Genomic DNA, 25,743 nt, shown 5'->3' with positions numbered 1-25,743 from the left:
TCCATGTATATATTACACTAGTTGTTGAAAGTCTACCAGATAAAAAAAAAATCATGACAATATTATTGTCCGCATGCATTTTATAATATGGCTAGTATCGATACATAGGCAGCTAAATAGTTGAAAATCATTAAAAACCCTCATATCCATTAAATACAATTATACAAACACTCATGAATAAAAAAATGTATTTATATTTAATTCATATACATTTAAAATTAATAATATAGTGATGATATTACATTTTGTTTATAAATTATGAAAAAAATGTGTATATATTTTTTATTTGCGTATTTATTAGTTTTATATTGCACAGTTCAATATTTTTTACCGTATATTTCAGCATTTTTAAGAGCCCCGTAATATTTAAGCATTTTTTTAGTACATGAACTTACGAGCACTTCGAATTATTAACTTACACAAATATAACGATTTAAATATTCAAATTCGTCTCTGCAACTATTAAAATTGCGACATGTCGCATCTGCATGCTTATTTATATAGTTTGCACTTCTGATGAATAATAATTTGTAAATATTTGTCTACCAGTGTACATCAAATTGACCTAAAAATAAATCGCGTGAATAATTTTTAAATTTTTCCATAAAAATTTAAACGGCATAACAAAAAGTTACATCTGGATCGATTGAGTAATCTGCGCGTTTGACAAACATGCTACTGTAGTGACAATCTCTGCAAGTGTGTACAATATTGAGTTTAGTACAAATGCATATAATGTAGGTCAGGGGTGCAATAATACTGCCACTGCAACATGAATCAAAAACAATATTATGAACTACAATACAATTGCAATATTATTATAGAAAATATTATTATCATTGTATTCAAATGCAAATTTAAATAAAATATTTAAAGAAGCCCGAGGGTATAGTATATATTAGAATAAATATGTCAACAAATTATTATGAGTACATACATAGTTATCGATGGAACTTTTTTTTTCTTTTTTGCTGGTTTATATTGTCAACAATGCATGAGCTCCCAGTGGATCACATCGCACACATTACATACCTAATTATAATGTATATATAATATATCAATGTAGTCTGTAGTGATATCAATAACGTACATAATCCTACTCCTAGACATAATTTACATTTAATTTTCAGTTAAACGAATAATTGATTTTTTTTTTACTTATATTCTTCTCGCGTGTTTTACAAGTTTATTGCAATATACTTGGTTACAGAATGCAATAGAAAACTTTATAATTTTAAACAACTTACGCTGAGAAAAAAACAAGTCCTGTTTATTAGACTTCTAAACAAGAAACACAAATAAAAAAATATGCTATTGAATGCTTGTACAAAAACATGACTTATAAGTTTGTAACAGTTTACAGGAAAAAAAAATATAATAAAAATGAAAAATGTCCATTTTTTTCAAAACGTAAAATTTAAATTTCACCCAATTATTAAAATATATACAATATACATTGTACCCACCATTAATTAGAGTATTATATTATATATTTTATACAATCAATGATGTACTTGACACAGCAACATAGAAGGAAATGAAAAAGCAGATTACCTAGCAAAAGAGCAGCCAACAATGTGATGACAAAAATAAGCGAATACTCTGAACCTATGAAGACACGCTAAGATGTATTAATTCTTCAATTAAAGAAAAATGGTCATTCAAATGGAGAGGAAAAGTAACTAAACTCAGCGACATAAAGCGTACAACAGAACGTTGGAAAAACATTGCTAATCTTAATAGAAAAGACGAAGTAATATTAACTAGACTAAGAATAGGCCATACTCACTACACACACGGTTACCTGATGAACCGAGAAGAACAAACAGAATGCGCATCATGTGGAGTCGCCCTAACAATCAAACACATTTTTGTCGAATGCAGACAAACTGAAGCCGCCAGAAATAAGCATAACAGCATAACATCCCAGAACATCTATACGAATCACTAGGCCCGAACATAGAAAAAACCATAACAAATACTCTAAGCTTCATCAAAGATATACAAATCGAAAATTAATTGTAAAAAATTAACCATAATATGTAATGTACTAACAAAATCATTGTAATAACTAACCTTATATCATTGTTAATTGTCAAACGTCAGCCAGTGGCCTTCGCTGCCGAGGCTTATTCTAATAAAACAAAAAAAAAATAAAAAATGATGTAATTAGTTTAAAAATATAAAACTATCTTTTAAAAATGTCTATATTATATTAAATTAAATTATTATAACGAGCCTATAGCATTAGAAATGTTTAATATACATATATATATATATAATATACATTATACAATATGAAGTTTTTTTTCTTTAACAAAAATAATGTATTCATTTATTTGTTCCTATTTTTTTCGTAGACAATCAAAATGATTGATTGTGTAAGATAAATGTTTTTATTATAATTGAAAACACGACAAGGTTAAAAAAAAATAAAATATATTTCTTGTATAAGAAATATTTAGGTTTATTTTGATAAATTGGTTTTGTTTTTAAGCATACCTATAAATAGTTGATTTTTAAATTTATTTTAAAGGTCTTCATAACTAATATATTTAAATGGATCGTTAAAATAAGTGTCTTATATTTTTTTTTTTATTGTAATTTTTTATCTAAAAATGGTAAATATTTTATTCTAAGCAAATACTGTCTTGTTTAAAATTAATTTTTCTTTTTTAGCAAATTAACGTGTATGCTAGAACGCACATTATTTAAATTGTTTATCTTTAGTGGTGCTGCATGAAATATATTAATCATTTTTTTTTTTATCCCAAAAATTGTTAACCCAAAAATTACATAAATACACGTAAATCCATAATATCTCAACACATAATCAAAAAACAAAAAATTCACCAGGTAACTTTAACTTGATATCTATGACTTAATCGTTAAATTGCTTAATGTTTACTATACCATATGTGTCATGAAAATCATACATTTTAATAATCTTTAATAATATTAACTGTTATACATTTTTAACACTTGAAAAATATCAACTAATGTAATCAAAATAATTCTTAACTCAATACAATCATACAATTTAATTCGTAATAAATATTTAATATTTTGAACAATATATATGAACGAATGAACTAGGTAGTATTGTTTTCAAATTATTTTTTTAATATAAAAATATCAATATGCTTATGTGCATTTATTGTCATATCATCATAAATTGAACTATAAAATATTATGTAACTACATAACTACATAACTTTCATATTGCTAATATTAGCACGAATAAAACAGATTTAACATCATCTTAAACAATACTTTTTCTTGTCACCCTCGGTTTTATAGCTAAGAGATTAGTTTTATGATCGTTAAACTACGCCTATATAATACGTAACTACATACCAATGTACAATATAAATTATAATGAGTCATATCTCACACAGAGTAGAAGTAAGTCAGCTGTTAGGAGTACTATTATACAAAACGCTAATCGATTATTAAACCGGGTCATTAGATCAATAGTACATAAAAGTTTCCTATTTTGTTAAATCAAAAACGTCCAAATAACAAATGGCTGCTATAGCATTCAAACATTAAGTGAACTGAAATTTAGCAACTAAGCTTAATGCACATTTAAGGCGAGTAGTAATTATTTTATAAAACACACTAAACAAGAGAGTGATTTTGGCGTGTCGGGTAAACCGGAAGTACGGCGAGTATACGGCAAATCGAAAACAGTGAATGTTGACATTGTATTAAAACCAATAGTCGTAAGTTATAATAATCGACTTAATCAAGTCGAATTATTACACTTGTGTGTTTAGTTCACTCACGTCGTAATGTCTTTCACATGATTTCGTTTAATAATTATTATTTATTAATTATCCTTAACTGAAAATTATTATGTGAGCAAATACTATTGAAAATTTAGGCCTCAAGCACCGCATTGATGCACATCAGAGTGCAAAGCAAAAATAACTCGTTTAGCCCATTATCATAACAATAACATCGCACTAAACATCCAAACATTATAGAATATAATATAAGTAACGTCATGGTTACAAATTTTAAATAATGCATGAACTTTGAATTCAATCTAAGTTATTATAAATGTAAAACAAAGTTGTTATTATAGTATAATAATACCATATTTCAGTTACAAGATATTTTAATAGGTTTGTAAATTTGAATTAAATTACATAGTTACAATATACGAGTTTATATTTTTTATAATTTGAAACTAATTTAAATACTAGCGCATTATATTAAATAGATACAGATGGAAACTTATACTTACTAATTTACAATACGTAGGTGTAGTTTTTTTTTTTTAATACGTAATTTGAAAAATTAATTTTAATGTTAGAGCCAACCAAGTTATATGTGAATATAACGAGAATTTACAGTTTCTGAGAGCATTGTAATATAATTTAAGAGTTTAATTCTTGATTGAATATTTTATCTTATACAATACTGAGCACAATGTATGGATGCATGTAGGTATTATAGGATGATTTCCATTTCCTCGTTTTTCGTAAGAAATTTTGGAATGTTCATTAAATGAATTTTGGAACTTTCAAAACTTGTCTCATCTTGACTTCTACCCTCTGCCAATGATGACGATCTGTCATATCGCCAACGACGCGTCCGTATTCTTCAAATGTAATCATTTGACTAATTAACTTTTATTAACTGATCATTTCTTTTCAACTACAGTCTGTGGATATACCTAATAAGTTTCAAAAAATTATCTTCATATAAAAACAAAATACATTGATGTATTCATGATACGAAATTATTGATTGATATGAAATCCACAGTAATATACTAATATTTAGATCACACTATAAAATATACTTTTATGAAAGTTATTGACCGTCTTACGTTGTCGAAATTATCGAAAAACCAATTTAGAAGATCACATTATTATTATACATTTATTATTATTATTATTTACTTTGTCTTTCCAAGTATTTTTCTATAGGCGTTGGTAGAAAAGTTTGAGAAATAATGGATCAGCTTCAAATAGGAATATATCAAATTTAAACATTATTGGGGAGGGAGGGGGAAATGTAGATTTGTCGTCCAAAGTATATTGTACATGCTGTAGAATATACAAGAGAAAAGTTGTAACTACCCATCTAAAAATATTTTACTTTTTTTTTGTCTTTTCAAAAATGTTTATCATTGTTAGTGTTACCAAAATAAAAAAATGTACAATGTGTAATCGTGTAGCAATGTATGAAACACTTATAAAATATAGGCACTTTATAAAAAAATAAGAAAAAGTTATGTACAATAATTGGACGTGGTAGCGTGAGAGAAAAGAGTCACATCTCCCAAAAAAGCTTAGGGGGATGGATTTTTATTATTTTAAAAACAAGGTAATACGATTTTGTGTCCAATTTCTGTGAAAACGACAAGCTGGATTGTCAGTTAACGTATATACTAGAAACGAGATTGGAAATAAGAGGAATTGAGTGATTGGGGACTTTTTTGTGGAATTCCGTATAGTAATTGGATTCGAATATAGTGTATTTTATAGTTTATAACGCGTGATTGTTTAAGTCCCAATATAGGGAAAGTTTACTAGCAATTGAAGATTTAAAGATTAGAAAGGCTTGGATTAACTTTAAGCTAGATATTTTGAGCTAAATACTATTTGGTGGCAGGTCAATTAAGGACAAATCAATTATTTATAGATTAGGATTTTGCTTTCTGAAAATATCTAATTTTAATTTATCGTTAGATTCCATTATCATACCAACTGTTTTTTACGTTATTAAACAAGAAATAACTATGATATTTCAACATTATAATACTTAAAAAATAAAAAATGATTTTAATTATATCTATATTTTATATTTTGTATAATTTGAATAGTTAAACCATATTAAGCACTAGTCAGGTATATTAGGGTGACCATACGTCCCGTTTAAAATGTGATTATCCCGTTTTTGATCATCATGTCCCTTTGTCCCAACAAACATCAAACGTGATTCTTTTTGTCCCGTTTTCAGAAGATGATCCCATTTTAATTCCATTATCCCTATATTATTATAATATGTAAAAAAAAAAATAATACATGAAATAAATACATAAAAATAACAATATAATATATGGTTTAAAATTTGAAGTTTAAAAGTTATTAAGTATAAAAGTTTTTGTGGAACGTTGATTGTGATTAATTGTAGTTTAAAAAATGATGAGTAATTAACACCGATCCAAAAAGAGTAAGAATACCTTGACCAATTTTTGTAATCTCACAAAAAAACTAATCCAAACAAGACTTAATTTTTAAATTTGTTTCATATTGGATGACGTAACACCTGAACATAACAAAACATATCGTCAATTTATTCTAATAGACTACTAATTTTTATTCATGTTTTTATTTTTGATTGACATGTCACCTTGAATTTAAGTTTTCTTATAATAAAAAAAATCATTATAAAAATTTTGGGGGAGGGTATATCCCCCCTTGTTATCACGTCACTTGTGGATGGGCTTAAAAAATGTTGTAATATTTATTGCGATTTGCTAGTACTTATTTTTTATTAATAGATTATTCATTTAACGTTCTAAGATATTTATTTTAACAGTTAAAATAATTTAGATAATGGCCTAAACTTGTACTCAATTATAAATCTCCAAAAACATTATCTAAATAATATCGATTTTCAAAATTATTATTCTCTTGGGTTATTTCAATACCTTCAACAAGTTAAGACACCGCTATATTTACATTTCAGTTAATTTTATCAACAAATGTAGTTAATTTCAATTTTAATACCTGTTAAAAACATACCTAATAAAGAGTTTAAAAAAAAACTGTTCCATTTTCATATGCGTAGGTAGTTAAACCATGATACAAAAATAATAAATCACGTGGATCTCTTAGAAAACCGTCGCTCAATATACATTAACTACAAATTAAAATACCAAGTATGCCGTAAATTCGTTAAGAGAAGTACTAAATTGTACTTCTCTTTTTAGTAATTGTATTTACTACTTTGCAATAAAACCATCCACAAGGCTCAGACAGGTTCAAAAAGTATGATCTGTTTTATCGATAATTCGATGGCAATGATACTTGTCAGTAGTCATAAGCGCACCTGACAAATTAATATCGTCGTACGGTATTGTGACACCATTCAAAAACGACGAAAATTGTTTTTTACTTTGTTTAAATTCGTCAACGACGACGGTGGTGATGGGCGGTGGCAATACTCACAAAGCAATTTAATATCGAAATATGTATTGAAAAGTCTCGCTAGAGGCTTCTTTCTGTGCGTAAGAAACACCGAGAAGAATAACAGCGCACAATTAATATGAAATAAATAACAGATCGACACGACCCGATAGCGAGACTATTATACATTAATTTTCGTCTCGACGCTCGGACCTCTCACTCGCAAGCCGTTTGGTTGTATGCGAAGTGCGACAGAGACAGAGCTAAAAAGAGCAGGCCTTGATTTCTTTATTGGCATCAAAATTCTATCTTTTCTTCCAGCCGCTATAACTTAAGCACAGAAAGCCCTTTTTGATTCTCTTAAGTACTTTTTTGCGGTAATACAATACTATTTTAATTTCCAAAACCAATTGATATCATATACCTACTTATACTATTATTATATTAATTACAATCATATTTATTGTTAATACCTATGACTCTACTAGGGAATCAATATTATATTTTACACCATAATAACGAATATAATAATAATGTCGACATCAAGATTCTAAGTTAAATGCTCGTATTGTGCACTTGGATACGTTCTTGTTATCATACTAATATGATATGTCAGGTTATAGAATATAGTCAACTACATTCGCGTAGGGTGATGTACACGAAACAATAAGTCACGTCAGACTGTCCGAGCAAACAGAGAACATTCCATCTGACAAACGACCTGAACTATGAGCTTTACAGAGTACGGTTATTTACCTACTACACACTATTCTCGTACTGACGAGGTAAAATAAAACCGAATGTCTTTGGTGAGATTAAAACTGCTATATATAGTATACAGGGTGTCCCGCGAGATTTACCCATTGCGATATCTCACGAAATAATGGAGATATCAAAATTCTGGTTTTATGATAAGATAAAACATGGATAAGAACTACAATTATTTCATTTATTAATTTATTTTAATGTTTTTGTAAAAAATGTAAAAAATATTTTTTTTTTTTTTATTTAATTATTTCCAAAAATATTAAAGATAACCATTTTGTAGAGTTTACTTTTCTGAAAATATTGGCGTTTCAAAATTTTATTTTCATTAATTGATTAATTTCCAGATTTTTATTATTTTTTCTAGTTTTTAAGAAATAAAATATGATTATAAATGTATAATAGTTACTATCAAGAACACGCAACGTATTCGGCCGGTCGTATGGGAATGCGCGCGGCGAGCGGGTCACATGTTTGATAACATAACGGTGTTAAATAATTTGCAATTTTTCTCGAAACTAAAAAAATATTAAAAATCAGGAAATTAATGAAAATAAAATTTTGAAACGTTAATATCTTCAGAAAAATATATAAATAATTATAAACTCTACAAAATGGCTATCTTTAATTTTGTTGGAAATAATTAAATAAAAAAATGGGTCAATGGGTAAATCTTCGCGGGACACCCTGTATAGCTATACCAAAAACAAGTCTACCAGGTTTCTATTCGTAATGTTATTCCATAAAAAATAAGTGTAGGTTTTTGCCATAATAATAATATTATGTTTGTCCATAGTGATGAATTAGACTTAAATTTAATCTGTGAATTATTCCTCACACTGCAACCAAGGATGTATTTAAATTTAAAAAAACAAATTAAAATTATTGATACACAGTAATTGGCAATTGTGTTATTATTATTATTATTATTAAATAATTTATTTTCAATAACTCCAAACAGCTTGGGATCCATAAAACCTAATACACTTATTGATTATCCAGACTGTTTCACTTATGTTTAGATAATATCATAATGCAATATTTTGTAAGCACAAAGGTGAATCGCAATATAAGCATCATAGTAAAAAGAAAACAACACAAACCTCTCGAAGTGCCTCTCTTAAAAAATTCAACTGAATCCTGTTGAAAATATTCTAATAAATTCTTTTGATCATCGAAGCAACCTATTTTAGTTCAGCAAAATAATTTTTAGAGAATCATTCACCAGAAGCAATACTGAGATAATAATATTAAGAAATTCCAATGTTAATTACCATTGTTCTCTGAAGCAATTAATGGACCTCCAATTAAAAGTTAAAAAGGTTTACTCTTACAAATATTTACTATAATACATTCCTGTTTTCTTTTTTGATACCAACATAATTATTTTATAATTGCTTTGCTATAATTATTTTTTTAATAAAAGGCAAATTAAAAAAAAAAAAAATATATATAAATAAATTCAAATATGGTTAATTATAACAATAAGTAACTAATACTCAATTTTAACATCTTAAATTTTAACTTAATATTTAAAATTTGAAAGAAATAGATTTTAGCAATAATTCAATAAGTTTTGACGAGTAAAATTATTTTTTATTAGAGTTTTTCATTCTTTAAACTTTTACTAGACATATAAGTTCATTAATCATGCGTGTAAGACTACCTAACATTATCAATGTCCGATCAAATAGTTATGAATTTTTCTTTATGGTCTTAACATAATTTTCTTGAATTTATTTTACAGGGTATTAATTAAATTCGAAAAATTTGTTTAAAATGTATTAATAATTTATATTTTTTTATTCATATAAGTACAATATACATACATGTATTTTGGTAATACAAATCCCGCTTACTGTTCAATATCATATTCGTTCTAAGTTTGAAAACTTAAACTGTAACTTACGATCTAAGTGGGTTCCAAAGCATGATGCAAAGTAAATAAACTCAGATTTCTATTCAAAAATAGTATTCACTTTTCACAATACATATTTCTACATAAACGTTTTGTGATATTTTGATTTATTGGACAATATATAAACAAAGCTTATTTTAGAATATAACTATTGATATGCAATACAATACGCCAATACAAATAATATAATGGGTTTTTTTACTTAGAAATGATATGTTATATTCAACCTCAAAACGTGTTTTCAAATATCCTTTGAAAATCTGTTCAGTTAAAATTTTGAATTATATAAAAGTCATATAATCGTCTAGTGCCATATTTTGGTGTATAGCAGGGTTTTATCATTTTGTTACAATTGGCATAACAATAAAATTATTGTAAAATCGAACACTCTTTTAAAAAAATATAATAAATAGTTCTATAATCAACTGTAATAATATTATAATTTCGTTAAAATTGAAAATGCTTTTAAAATCGCGTATTTTATCGTGGTTCAAAGCTTTTGTTTGTAATATTTGTTTACCGTTTGATTACAATAATAATAAACTATCATTAAAACAATAATTATATAAAAGTAATTAAGGTTGTTTTTTCCCCATTTTCTTGTATATACTCAAAAAATGTTCTATTATAAGATTCACATATTTTTAATATCATAATGTAAACAATATTGTACATATTGCAAGCCAATAGCAATAGTGGTTCTGGCTCAAATAGTAATAATAATAAAACAAACAAAATGGGAAAATGTTCGATATGAACCTCTTCAAACATCGATCAAATTACATATTTTGAAATAAAAAAACCGACATTTCATTAAAATGAATGGTATTCATATAACACGACATAAATGGGCCCAAAACCCTATGAAATTTAAGGAATTGTTTTTCTGCCAGATTTATGATGAATGAGGGTATCTAAATATTTTTAAGGGTTTTCTGAATTTTTGATTATATTTAGGTATTATAACTACCACTTGACAAATAGACGACCTGTGTTTTGTTAAATAGCCAAAAAGTTGATCATCCTCGAAATACAATCTTTATTAAATACCAATGCCTTTAGTCATCCAAACTTTTGACTGGTGTTTCTTGTCATTCAAATATATTTTACGCATTACATTTTAAAGATTTTACTAGCATAAAAAACCAACTATAACGCAGAATGGAATGATGTATTCAAAATAAGATTAAAATATATTTAATAGTAAAGTCATTATTCGAACTTTATATAATCCTTATCATTCACAAACGTTATGCGTATACCTAATTCTTATTATTACCTACAAAATTAATATCTGCACATGCACTAATTAGTTATTTAGTATTATTTGCGATTTCAGAGCTCGTTCTTAACATCGTCAATAATAGTTTCAACTCATAATTTCTAGAATACGTCAGAACCCACACGATATCCATACCATGTGTACTCTAAGGCCTAGGAGTGAAATTAACTTTGCTGCTAGCAACAATTGAAAAACGTGTGAGGGCGAATAGTAATAACAATAATAATAATAATAATAATTTTTAAAGACAACGTAACGATTTTTTATTGCTATAATATAATGATATTTTTGGTTTCGGTATATTATGTATTCTACAGATTCTAATTTAATTTGTTTATACGAGTAGTCAAAATAAAAATAAAATAGTTAATAGGTATTGAACGTGTGTTGTTCGTGCAATAACGCATGTAAAACATTATGCTAAATTGTTATTGAAAATAATTTTATCATAAAAATCTGGTTTGAAGATTAAAAGGATTATTCTTAATAAAATCACATTTATTCGATGATTGACCGATATTAATTCATGGGGCATATTAATATTATACAAGATTTATATAAACCTAACCTAATGCACTTATCTACCTAATGTATACCAATCAATATACTCATTGCAATCGTTTGAAACTAAATTAATTTAACGTGGATGGAATATTATCGTTGTATATTCAGGTGATTTAATAGAATAAACGATCCGGATAAGATCCTCAGTTTCCTAATCAAAAATATTACGAATAATTAAGTTTACGGTCGTTGTTTTCAAGTTTATTTTTATATCGGGTATAATTTTTTTCAGTTAAAACCAAGATTTCATAAAAAAAAAACTACATAAAAGTTGTACCAACCAACTCATATTTATTATTATGTTGCTTTTTGCATGATATTTTGTATTACTATAAATAATTACTATACGGAATTGTTTCTTCCTTTATATCATTTTTATTTTTACACTCGAATATCGTATGACGTACCTACCTCAGATTATATACCTAAATCCAAAGTCTACATAATATTTATTGTATTTTATGATTTATTGAGAAAATGCACATGTATTTACTACAATCTTATTGCCATTATGTGTGTCAAAAACACTTTTCGATCAACACGTTTTCCTTATTCAATCATACATTTATCGATCGCCAACCAATGAATCATACGACATACATGATTGCTATTACTAGTCGACGTTACAACTCGACTGTGATGTCTGTACCTTCATTAATCTTATTTTGAAGAGACAATTTTAATACTTTACGTTATAAGGTAGGTAAGTAGGTATTAAAATACAAATTTAACAACTTGTTTTAGTTGAAATAAATTTCTATCAGGTGCTTCCTTACATTTAATAAAAAAATAAAGAATAATATTCACTATCCTATGTTGTCAGTTTTGACGTGACGACATTATAATCTTATAATTACATACTTACTGACTTTCTGTATCTATACATTTTTACTTAGGATGATTGTCTTAAATTTGTATAGAGGTACCTGCTACTTATAGACCCGTGTTTCTTAACCTATGTTCCGCGGAACCCTAGGGTTCCGCGAAGATCACTTACGGGTACGATATGTTATAACATGTTTATCTTTATGTTTATCCATCTGTCCCTAAACTCAAATAAGCTTTAAAACTTAAAAAACTAATTTATTATTCGATGCAAATTAACAATTAGACTTTTTAAACAATATTTACACGAATAAAAACTAAAAACACTCATTAAACTTCATATAAATCTCGGTTTCTTAAGAAAAATACATTGATAAAACTTTCAACTTTTTTAATTTGAGTTAAGCTGATTACAAATAGAATTAAATAAATTGCGTATCCTTTATCCTTCTTTTATCCAATATTATATTTTATTTTGGTTTTCAAGTAAACCAACAATTTTAAATCATATTTTTCAATTTTTGTCAGTAAAAAATAAATTAATGCCTAAGCACAAGATATCTATTCCAATAACCAATACACAATTATATATACCATAATCATATACAAGTTATTCACCCTCATTTTTTTCCTTTAATAAGAAATTTATTCAAATTCTGATTTTTGGAATTTTTAAATAAACTTAAAGACAATTTTTTTAAATTTTTGAATTTTTTAGTATTACTCGAAAAGTGTTTTGCGGCAATACAATTTTCTGTTTTTAAAATGGAAACCACCTATTTTACTGTAAAAGTGTAAATTATTTAACGGATGATTTTTTTTTTATGTTGATGTACCTATCTAATTCAAAATTCGGATGGGCAATTTGTTAGTTATTCAAATACTTTTAATAAGAATGATAATGATAGTCTTTAAAAATAGTTTTAAAAAAATATAAAATTATTACAAATAATCTATGTTAACATATTAATACTAGGGATTAAAATTTTCAAACCATCTTAGCCCCTAGAATCCCACATCCTATAAGCTCATTACCATGGCTATCCTTAGGACACTCAATTAAATTTCTCAAAAACTATCCATACGAATTTTTATTCTGATATCTCAAATTTTTTATAAAAATTATTCATGGAACAATTTTTCAGTTAAAAGGGGAGGGGGGGTTCTCATTTGAAAAAAATAAATTTATATCCCCAGAGATCACTCCTTAAGTGATACGAGATATATCAAGAATTTAAAAACATAATATTTAAGTATATTAAAAAATTAAAAAAGCAAATTCTAAATAACTGCATTATTGATGAATAAAATATTGAGCGTGAGTATGCTTGGTGAACTAGCCTGTATATATTGTGTAATGTGTATATAATATATTATATTGATCAAATTGGTCATATGAATGCAATCTAATCAAACACTATGGTTACTAAATATAAAAGTTATTACAATTATTAACTATTTTTATTTTTTGCTAGTATAATAGAAAAAATAGTTTATTAGTTTTAACAAAAATGATCTGCATTGAAAAAAAATCAAGAAGAAAAATAAAAAATCGTGCGAAACGTCAGTTGCACCCAAACAACCAATGGATTCCAATTGGAACAGGAAACCATTATAAAGGAAAATGGAATCACAGAACGATGTCCGGAAATGGAGTGTATATTATGCAAAATGGTAATCACTTAAAACACTTGGTGGAAATGAACCATAACTGTTTGCCTACTTACATGCACATCGGCGTACGTACACCTAACCGTTATTGTTAGTGGATTAGATTATTCGTTATTGAAAATAACATTAATTGTTGTATATTCAGTCGTAAATATCAACATAATATAAGGTAATGGTTGCTACGATGGGAAATGTGTCTTATTAAATAAAATATGGCTATAGGTATGCTTTATTAAAATATTACAACATAATATTATTATTCACTCCCAAGCTGTCTACGTTTGGTACTTTGTACGTCACTGTGATAGTTATAAAACACAATAATATGTAACGATCAGCACCTTCGCTTTATAAAACGACCCTCTTCAGAACCACAAATCAGAGCGTATAATAATAAGAAATCCGTATTGTTAAGAATTAGGACACGGTTTTCAAACTCACCCACCCATCACCCAACGCATACACCATAAAAGTACAGCTATTTATAGGGGAGGTCATAGCAGAAACGATATCACTAATATCGCCAAACCGATTTTTAGGAACTGTCTATGAGGGCAATTTTGATGACGGGTTGTTTCACGGAGATGGCATTTTGTACTATTCGTCAGGATCTCGAATTGAGGGAGTTTGGGAAAAAGGAAAATGCGTACAACAAAATTATATATTCAGCGACGGTCTCAGGTTTCAGGAAAATAATTGGCAATACTGTAAGGCGACCGATAGAAGGTATTATTCTAGTTGACGATATTGCAATTAAAATAAAATATTTTTACATTTTAAAAAAAATATATCTTTCAGCTTTCCCACTACGACGAATAAATAACAACAAAATAAGATTTATTTAATAATATAGATATGTAAATTATAAGCACTACTTTGATCATTATTAAAATATATTTAAATAAAATTAAATAAAATTAACTTAAATAATAAATTGCATATAACATAGCAATAATTTACATAATAAAATCCCAAATATGATTATGTATTTAAAAAAAATAATGATAAGTAGTAAGTACATTTTATCAAAACAAAAATTATAGGGTTATATTATGTTAAGTTAGGTAATTTTTTTTTTTAACAAACAACCAAACATTTGCTTAATTTCAAAGGAGAGTGTGAGCTAAAATTAAATTATACTGAACATTAAATGATCTATAAAATTGATCAATTAGCTTGTAAATACTGCGATACTCTACACATATTATTCTATAGCCATACATTAGTAAGTTTACAAAAAATCAGATGGTAGGTTCTTGTTAATATATGTATATTGAATTTGTTAAGCATTTAAGACTTTTAGTTGTTTATTCGAAAACAGGCATTTTTCCCTCATAATGATATCATTATATATTTCAATTTGTTTGTATGTAGGTAGGTATATAGAACAAAAATAAATATTTAAAAAAAAAAATAAACATAAGTAGATTTAGTATGCACAATACCCCAACAGTTGGATAATCGACTCTCGAGTCTACTCACATGTAAACTATAGTATGTAGTCTGTAATCTACACAATGTAGACAATATAGTGTAATTCGCTGTCAATAATAATGATTCAAATATAAAATTGAATTTTTAACTATTATGTTGTGTATTTCTAAAACAAAAAAAGCATTATTTATATAGACTAATCATTGATTTTAGCCATAATATTTACACTGCAGTAATATAAAAATATTTTTTCAGCTTTACTTACAAGTATTTACTTATCAGTATACATGACTGTATTATAAGTAATACTATGTACATTTTAATTAAAATTTTTGTAATTTTTTCTCAATAATTTAACACTTAAACGATTAATTCTTTTATGTCACAAATAATTAATAAATTGTATTTTGTTTGTTTTGTATATTCTATAAAATAAATAATAATGCTATTAAATACAGGGTGTCCCGCGAGGATTTACCCATTGCGATATCTTACGAAATAATAGAGATATCAAAATTCTGGTTTTATAATAAGATTCATAGGGATATGAACTACGATTACTTCATTTTTAAATTTATTTTAATGTTTTTGTAAAAAATTTAAGAAATATATTTTTTTATTTAATTATTTCCAACAAAATTAAAGATGGCCATTTTGTTGAGTTTATTTTTCTAAAAATATTGAGTTTTAGTTTAAGTTTCGAGAAAAATTGCGTATTATATTTTAACACCGTAATGTTATCAAACATGTGACCCGCCGCGCCGCGCGCATTCCCATACGGCCGGCCGAATATTTTCCGTGTTCTTAATGGTTATAATTAATTTATAATCATATTTTATTTCTTAAAATCTAGAAAAAATATTAAAAATCAGGAAATTAATGAAAATAAAATTTTGAAACGTCAATATTTTTAGAAAAATAAACTCAACAAAATGGCTATCTTTAATTTTTTTGGAAATAATTAAATAAAAAAATATATTTCTTAAATTTTTTACAAAAACATTAAAATAAATTTAAAAATGAAGTAATCGTAGTTCATATCCCTATGAATCTTATTATAAAACCAGAATTTTGATATCTCCATTATTTCGTAAGATATCGCAATGGGTAAATCCATGCGGGACACCTGTATATATAACAGACAACAGTATACATAAGTACTAATGTGTGGTTTGGCATGGTATGGTTGCTACAATATTATCAGTCATGCAACGTGTTTGAGAGTACGTACTGTTCGCTGCCACTAGTTCCCAGATGGGTGACCACCCGGGGTTCTTAGATGCAAAGACCTTGCCACATATACACGTGATAATAACCTACTGTATTAACCGTACTAACCCTTACCGTAATCCCTACAATGGTAATGGCTTTAGTTGCCGGCTCGAAACCAATAAAGAAAAGTAAACTAACTAAATTAATGGATATTAATTTTAAAAAAAATTGTATGTTTACAATAACTACAATCAAAAATGTCTATGTTGTCAATAGTGTGTTTATTATGAAATATAAACATGTCCTCTACACAATTCATGATACATTTCCTTATCAGATAGTTCAAAAATGGAATTTTTCTAATAAAATGTCCATATGAATTTTCGAAATGAAATGCTTATAAATTGATGGGAAAATTAATTAAAATGTACATGATGTATATTTAATCCTTAAGTTGTTTAAACTGAAACCTGTGCAAGCATTCCATGAACTTAATACATGTACCAAAAATATTGTAGAAAATTAAACACTAAAAAAAAAATTAATTAACCGGCCATTGTTCGAACATTACAATTTCATTAACTGCGCGGAACATTTTATAGTTTTTAATTGAAACAAATTAATTGATCAGCGTTGTATAAAAGTCATAGTTAATTGAATATATGAATTTATGTATAAATATATTTTAGATGTATATTAGATTGAGACTACCGAGACCGGAATAATTTGAGCATAAATCAATTAGAATAAACGAACTTAAAAAGTATGCTAAACTCGAAGGATTTATCCATAAATATAGTCATACCATCAACTCATCATAACTATCATAACTTGATTAATCCGACATTTTGACGATGTTTGATTTTAAACGTTAATAATTTGACAAAAAAACGACGTTAATATATTATTACTGCTAAAATATTGCATACTCAATCGTCACGGCGGGCGCTGCTTGCTTTTACACACGTAAATACGTAATATCTATTCGTATAAATATACAGAACAATAATAATATAATATTAACTGTTACATATTAAATATTATAATTTTTTTTAAAAATTTTTTTGGCATCAATTACATGGTTTATAACTTAAATATTATATATTATAATAAAATACATAATATTAAAATATCTGCTACCTACACGTTTTTCCGATCGAGATTTAATGTCAATACTGAATATCATTTATTTTATGCGTATAATAGTATTATTATTATTTAAGCGTAATCTGTACACGCATTTTGAAACGTACCGAAATAAATAGGTCGAGTGCCGGCCAATATTTTTTCCTATTTTAAAATAAACATTAGGTATATTTTACTCCATCAGATGCCTTGTTATACCTATGTATATCCCATAACCAAAACCCTCATACACCACAGCTGCAGCCATTTGGCGTTGTGCGATGCATATTATTAAACAATTATACGCGATAGATAAGAGTACATTATAATATAATATGGAAGCTTAAGCTACTATATTAAATCATAACCTCGGCGGTGTTCGGAATTAAGCCCAAACTGAAATCTAAATTCTGTGACCATCATCACAATTGGCACAGGCTGCAGTTATCTGGTGGGAAGTTTTGGTAGATTTTCCCCCGTGGAGTTATACTTTTAAAATTCGATACCAAAAAAGACACTAGTATTCGATCTCTTAATATATTTGTGCTCGTGTTAAAAATGTATTAGTTTAACCAAAATAATGAAATTTAAAGAATAATGAATAATGACTAATAAAATTACATAATTCAATTTTTGATTAGGTGTGTATTACTATAATGTGAGTACGTAGAATTTTTCTATTTGTAGGTGTCCTACTGTACCTACCAATGTTTAATTTTGTCACTTTTTACCAATAAATTAAATCGCAATTATTATGATAATAGGTTAGATAGCTAAAATAAGTTTTAAATTGTAAAAAAGAAAACTATATACGTATTTTTGATATTTCCTAAGCGTTTATATTGCAAAACTAACCTAAAAATTCTGCCACTTACATAGGTACATAATTTTACTGATAACTTTTACGCAATTTCCCACAAAATTCTTTAAACAAATACGATCTGAGTTATTGGATACGTTTAATTTTATATTTTATTTATTAAAAATCAAAATGTGTAGTGAAATTGTATATTTAAAAATGAGTAAGCCATAAAGGTGGCATATTTTATAACTAACCAATTACCAAACAGCTAATATAGCCTAAATCTATTTTCTGAAAGTTGAACTAAACAAAAATGATTTTTAAATATACATGTCCTGTAGAGCTGTAGGCATTAAAGTCGTTTTAATACTACCTAGTAGAAAAGAATATTTTTAGAAATGTCTTATCAATATTGAAAATATTTTTCGTAATTCCAATAGCAACAAATAAGCTGTGCATATACACAGTTTTTGAGATAAAGTATAAATAAAAAAAATAATCTCTGAAGAACTTACCTATACTTTGTAACGGATTAAATTCCTTTTCGTCGAATAAAAAATCGATATCCACTGTCATATTATATTAATGTTTTTGTTGTGAACACATTTCATAGTTCGTTCTCAACTGAAAATACTTAGTCTCATAGTTTATACAAAAACTGAAAAATACTAAAAAAAAATTATTACCCACCTAGTTAAAAAAAAGTTCAAATAATTTCATAACATTTCATCGGTAATAAGAGTAATAGACCGTAACGGATATTTCAATTCATATTGATAAGTATAATAATATAATCATTATCGAGTATTTATTATTTGAATTTAATATTTATACCTTGAAATGATGATTCAACAATAACTTTGAATAGAACCATTATGGATCTCTTGAATAATAACATGGTAAATTTTAAAACAGAAGGAAGTGATATTTTAACACAACTTTTGAACGATCATAATCATCATCATACCCATCGTGAAAATAATAACTTCATTTTAGATTTGTCATTGAACATATCAAAGGTTTTGAACCAGCTGCTAGGAGTTATGTTACCAATCGACAGCCCACGATTGAAGTACCGGACGGAGCGTATGACGCAGGTGATGGATTTTACTGGCCGCTTACGAACACTGTACACGATTACTGGACAAACGAGTTGATCAGGTGAGTACCTTACAAGTTTTCATGCATAAATCACGTATAATAATAATGATAATAATAATAATCATGTTGAAGCATATCTCTCAACGGTTGACAACAATTTCGCGAAAAACTATCAATAAATACCATGATTATTATTATTATTGTTTCACCAAGAGCTACGAACTATATTTTATTTTTTATTTTGTTCAACGTGGTTTATAGAGACTATTTTTTATTTTTATTTTATTTTGTTAAATGATAATATTCATATTATTTAGTTTTTTTTTTTTTCAGAAAATGTTTACACTGTTAGAAAGTTCTATGAAAAATTATATATATTATATTCAATTATTACTCTTTATACTTGATGAGTATTGACGAATAATATATTATTTATCAATAATTATAACTATATATATTTATCTCATAGCGATATAAATATGTTTCATCGAATGTCATTAATTTCTATGTTATTGTTTATGAAACTATAATACTAATTGAATGATTAATATTTTATATAACTAAATGAATAACTGGGTATATTATAGCATGTAAATACCTGCTCTTAATATAATATGTATACGTGTTTGGACGTGTTAATGTAGTGAAATTGACTTTAATTTGAAACAAATTAACAACGTATACATCCTTAATATGGACGCTGAATTATAGTCTGTTAATTTATTTATTTTTGATTGACATTGCTGAGGATTGCAAAATAATATATTATGTAAAAACATCTGGTTATTGATATACCTACAATGAGCTATATGAATAGTGTCGTTTTATATAGGGTCCCGACGGAAGAATGTAGGAATTGGATTATTGAAAACTGTCATCGAGGAGGCAAAAGAGTGGTAGGTTTTCGACCGGAATTTTACAAAAATTGGTATGGTACAGAGCGAGAAAATGATGGAAGACCTACGACTGCAGAGAACAATATATTTTTCGGAGAAATCATCCACTACGACCAATCTGTTATGACCGAAATCAAATCAGCTCCTTGGTTGGTCTTACCTATAAAAAACACACGGATACGGTAAGCAAAATTAGTCAAATAAAAATAAAATTAATAAGAAAAAATTAATAAAAAATAAAAAATGAAAATAAAAGAAAGTAATCGTATTTTTCTAACAGTCATCCGATATTAGAATAATTGTCAACAATAAAAATATAAACTACAAAACTTTTTAATAAAGTTACCTATTTGAATACGATTTATATTATTATTTTTTCTTTTTCCTTTTTACAATTATTTTGTTTTATTTCCAAACGGCATACCTACATAATATTGAATAACATGTTAAAATTTAAGACAATAGTATATAATTGGACGAGTGAGTAATTAAATAAAAGTTAGTTTAAAACACAATGTATTAATTTGGCAAAAACAAAAAAATATTTTTAATTATTCAATGTCAGTATTGATAGAATAACTGTGTTTAAAATTAATTTTTGATATAGCCTATAGGTGATAAAGAAATATAAAATGATATGTATATGTATTATTATACTTATGTTATGCCTTTTCATATATTTCATTTGATCGAATAATTAAATAATTAGTAACTATTATCATAAAAAATAGAAATATGATACGATTGTTTAATTTTATCTATTATAAATCATGTAATAAATTTAAAAAAGGACTTGACAACTTACTCATTCATTCCTGATTTCCATATTCTGTCTAAAGACCGATAGCTCTGTGATTTTTAAATTATTTAAATTAGTATTTTCGAATTGTTCTGAATAACTCCTCCTGGTCATGATGACATGTTTGAATAACCGAGTGATATTTTTTGTGTGATCGACCACATAGCTAGGGTTAATTAATAGAAACTCAAGTGATGGCATACATTGCATCGTTGCTTTTTTGGATATTAAAAACAAACATAGGTAACGATATGTAACATTTAATTTAAATTATATAGATATATATTCTATTTAACTATGAAAAGTGTAAAATAAAACTGGTGAGTAGTACTGCAATATTATATTATATATAGTTTGGTAATAAATGTAATAGGAAATACCGAAAATTCCTCTGGCGTCGCAATTATTAATATCGTGTGCCAGCTAATACCAGAATTAACGGAATTATTTTTCAATATCTATTGCAAAGGGTTAGCTGTCTAGAAAATTAATAAAAAGCACTAAAAATAAATAACTCTGAAAACAAATATATTTTATACATCAAAATATAATACATGTATGATCTTCCTTACAAAATATTTTGCATGTATTAATAATTAAACAATATCAAATAAATCATATTAATATAAATATATAATAGGTAAATATTTTCAATAAAAAAAAATGCGTAGGATACCAGAAATTGTATCATAATAAAAATATAAAAATTATATAAAATCCACTACCTAATTATATTGTCCTTGTCCGTGTTTCGTGATGTTTGAAAATATATTTTTATTTTTCATAATTTTATTTATAAAAACAATAGTACACCTACCTATATTTAATATAAAATAGATTCTATGTATGAAATAAATAAGTAAGTAAAATAATAGATATTATATTAATTATTTTTATAAGTAGTATAGATATATTTTTTAAGTTACCTCTGGTGACAATTCACTATTCCGCTGTTGTATCGAATTGTACTATCAGTACATTTTTCATACATTGTGAGCTGACTGATTCAATTTATATAATGTATAGGACTGCTTGCAAAAATATGATCAGCACGTACATTTTAATAGATATAATCATGTCTTCACTCGTTATTAGCGGCGATTTCACTTTACTGAGTTCTCTATCAACATACTTGGAAAATATGTCAAATTGTTTAAGATGATGAGTTGCATGATATTTATTTTTCGTTTAATTGTTTCAAAAATACACCAATCTAAATACTGAAGTCAAACGAGTTCCATATGATTTAAAAGAAATTTGAAATGATTATGGTCTCTTGCGATATGGGAAATTGAAGGTCATCTATCTATCTATCTAACCTATCAAGATCTATAACTACAGAAAAGACGATATGACTAAGAGATCACTATAACCATCAAACATTTATGTTTATGAGGTTATTTCAGTAAAACTATTAATAACTAACTTCTGTCCAACTAATATTTATGTAGAGATGTGAAACATTATTGTACTATAATATACATACTTTCCACTGTGATAAAAATCAGCTGGCATTTTTATTGATACAATCAACAATAGCAAAATATTTCATTAATTTAATATTTAGAATTCATACACGAGTATATCCTATTATATTTTATATTGAGTTACACTCCATTTTGTATTAGCCACATTACAATAAATCAAACTGTTTTAATGAATGCTCGCCGATTTGATTACTGTGGCACCGAACGAATTAGCATAGCATAATGATATTATATAATTAATTTAATGTACATCAAACAATACCTTTACGGCTTTACCTATTATATATATAGAACTGTATATTAAATAAAATTATTTTAATACACCTTTAAAAGAGAATAGTGAAAAACATTTTTAAACCTTGAAAGCATAAACGTTAATAATATAAATGCATATATATTATACAACAAATACGTATATTTAAAATTGTTTATAAACAAAATAAGTTATCATGATACGATATTTTTCAATATACGTGTGCGAATCGTTAATAGGTACAACTATATAAATAACCTACCTACTCGTTATACAAATTTCATCTAATTAAGAACACATTCGCTGAGTGCAATGCGAAAAATCATAAAATTTTGCATGATTTTGAAGTTCAACGAAAATTTGTGATTGCACGCGTAAGCTCCAAACTATAATGATAATATCACTAGTATGTCTAATTCAGTAATATTACGAAGACAAGAAAAACTCGTATAGTTTAACTACTCAATTTAGGCGCGTTTTGACTATGGTTAGTTGAATTTTATGATGGTACCAGTAAATATTTTGATACGGCGAAACATTATGCCCAATTATACGCTAATGTTAAATGGTAGAATACAGAGTGGTCCATTTATCGTGCTACATTTATTTCGTCAGTTTCAGTTTTGAAAGAGTAAACAAAAAGTTAAATTAGTTTTCATTTTATCGGCATTCAAGTTTTTATACTTTCATTAGAACAGAAACCTAAGGTACTTTAATAGTAAATATTTTGAAGCAGAAAGACCGTTTAACAACTTTGAATTTGTTGACAGGCGTAGAAACAAGTAAAAGTTGAAATTTTATAAATATATAAATTATTTTAAGTAAATATATGTACGAGTATGCCCTAATGCCCCGTTAACTTAAAACGTTAATAAGCCATTACACAAAAATATAATAATTACAATAATTGATTATCTATCTATTTTAAGCATAGCTTGAGTTAGAGATAGAGAGTGTAACAATGCTATTCTCAAAAAGATCAAAAAAGTTTCATGAAAATTGTTCTGCATCAAAATAAATTTAAATTATAATTTGATGTACCATAGAAATATAGATTAGATAAGATTATACATTTGTCAGAACACTGGGCGGCGACAGTGGTTCATTAGCAAAAACATTTTTTTGTTAAGTGTACAATTTTCTGTATTAAATCAATAAGCTACAATACAAAAACTGAGTTATATATTTTGAAAACATGTTATCATTTATACTAAGAATATAATATACCTACTCTTAGTTTTAAAACATTGATCGACAGGAATATAAATATTCTTAAGATGAGATATTTGTATTTTATTTTTAAAATAATATACTTACAGTGAGTTATGCATTATATAAGACCAACAATTATTATGTTTTGAAAATTTGTACTGAATCATGGAATACGTATGAGCAAAAAACTTTGACAGATGATTAACCTGAGAAATTTGAGTGTCAAAAAAAAACCGAGAACACCAATTATTTTTCATGAGACCCACTAATATAAAAGTATTAAAAAATCGTTGTGACTATTAGTGACGAACAAAACAAATAGAGTAGTCGTAGCCAATCGAAAAATTCTATATGGGGTGTATTTTGAAAACGATTAAACAAAACTTTAATGATTTAATATATGATAGTTGAAAAATAATAAAATATTAATATACCTTATGTCTGGGGATTAAAAAAAAATATATGTAACGAAAAAAATACAAAGTTTTTGGTGCACTATCTGTAGTATACAAAAACTTAAAATTTGAACTATATAGCTTCATTATAATGGCCTCAAACAAAGAATGGATTTAAGAATTAAAATTCTCCCCCTTTTTTAGCCCCTTATGAAGATTCAGAATAACAAAGTTTTAATTGGTGCTTTTCCTATCATAATAGTTATTACTTACAATTACTTGTTAATATAAAATATTAAAATTCTTCTTTTAATTAAGCCCTTAATCTCATTATTACTCATTTCAGGTCATTAAAAGAACAACATCCGTTGAATCAATCATCGTCATCATCGTCGTCGTCGTTGTTGTCAGAGAGTTTTGAAATAAGCCGTTGCCAAAAAACATTAAGGTTGACCGACAGAATGGTTACAAATTGCAATTAACGTCAAACATATTGATATTTCCAGAATCACTGCCAACGGTGACACTTTAAAATAACAATGATAAAATTTAATTCTGGATAAATAGTTTGCATTAATTGTTTACATCTAGATAAATATTCCATTGTATTAAGTATGTGCGGATTAATACGATGCAGTATGAAAAAAGTAGTTCAAAAGTCTAATCTCTATACCTGATCTCTGGTCCAATTTTTTTTTATTCATACAATTTTTTATAAAATTATTGCAAAAAAATATTTTTACAAAAAACTTAGAACACTTTGGAATAACGAGTGTAAACACTTAAACCTAGTACAGGGCGGCGAATTCGTTACAATACTATTATTACAAATAAATGATATTCCTATGTATCGTA

The 25,743-nt window shown here is 26.6% G+C and overlaps 1 protein-coding gene and 1 long non-coding RNA gene across 3 annotated transcripts; one reads left to right on the top strand and one right to left on the bottom strand.

The window, feature by feature from the left end:
• Positions 1 to 248: 248 nt before the first annotated feature.
• Positions 249 to 20,003, bottom strand: LOC149054907 (uncharacterized). Of its 2 annotated transcripts, XR_016191993.1 has the most exons (6): positions 19,261 to 20,003; positions 2,077 to 2,134; positions 1,805 to 1,947; positions 938 to 1,032; positions 636 to 765; positions 249 to 565 (listed from the first exon to the last, which is right to left on the bottom strand). It is a non-coding gene; the product is annotated as an uncharacterized LOC149054907 (long non-coding RNA). The 2 variants fall into 2 exon arrangements; XR_016191994.1 differs by lacking the exon at positions 1,805 to 1,947.
• On the top strand, positions 13,999 to 25,393 carry LOC107167402 (MORN repeat-containing protein 5-like). The gene is made up of 5 exons (XM_089229029.1): positions 13,999 to 14,175; positions 14,712 to 14,898; positions 19,742 to 19,906; positions 20,679 to 20,924; positions 25,235 to 25,393. Exons 1-5 carry the CDS (start codon positions 14,013 to 14,015, stop codon positions 25,368 to 25,370), a joined length of 897 nt encoding a protein of 298 aa, XP_089085155.1. The 5' UTR covers positions 13,999 to 14,012; the 3' UTR covers positions 25,371 to 25,393.
• Positions 25,394 to 25,743: the final 350 nt, after the last annotated feature.

This window comes from Diuraphis noxia, unplaced genomic scaffold (assembly GCF_037042655.1).
Source record: "Diuraphis noxia isolate RWA-SAM2 unplaced genomic scaffold, SU_Dnox_SAM2 contig0005, whole genome shotgun sequence".
Lineage (NCBI taxonomy): Eukaryota > Metazoa > Arthropoda > Insecta > Hemiptera > Aphididae > Diuraphis > Diuraphis noxia.
This window is presented reverse-complemented; position numbering and strand designations above follow the sequence as displayed.

Bases quoted from the DNA above. Each gene is read 5' to 3' on its own strand.
- LOC107167402 (XM_089229029.1), top strand. From the start codon at position 14,013: ATGATCTGCATTGAAAAAAAATCAAGAAGAAAAATAAAAAATCGTGCG. The intron at 14,899-19,741 runs GTATTATTCTAG...ACTTCATTTTAG, and splicing joins TGTAAGGCGACCGATAGAAG to ATTTGTCATTGAACATATCA. The intron at 19,907-20,678 runs GTGAGTACCTTA...CGTTTTATATAG, and splicing joins TGGACAAACGAGTTGATCAG to GGTCCCGACGGAAGAATGTA.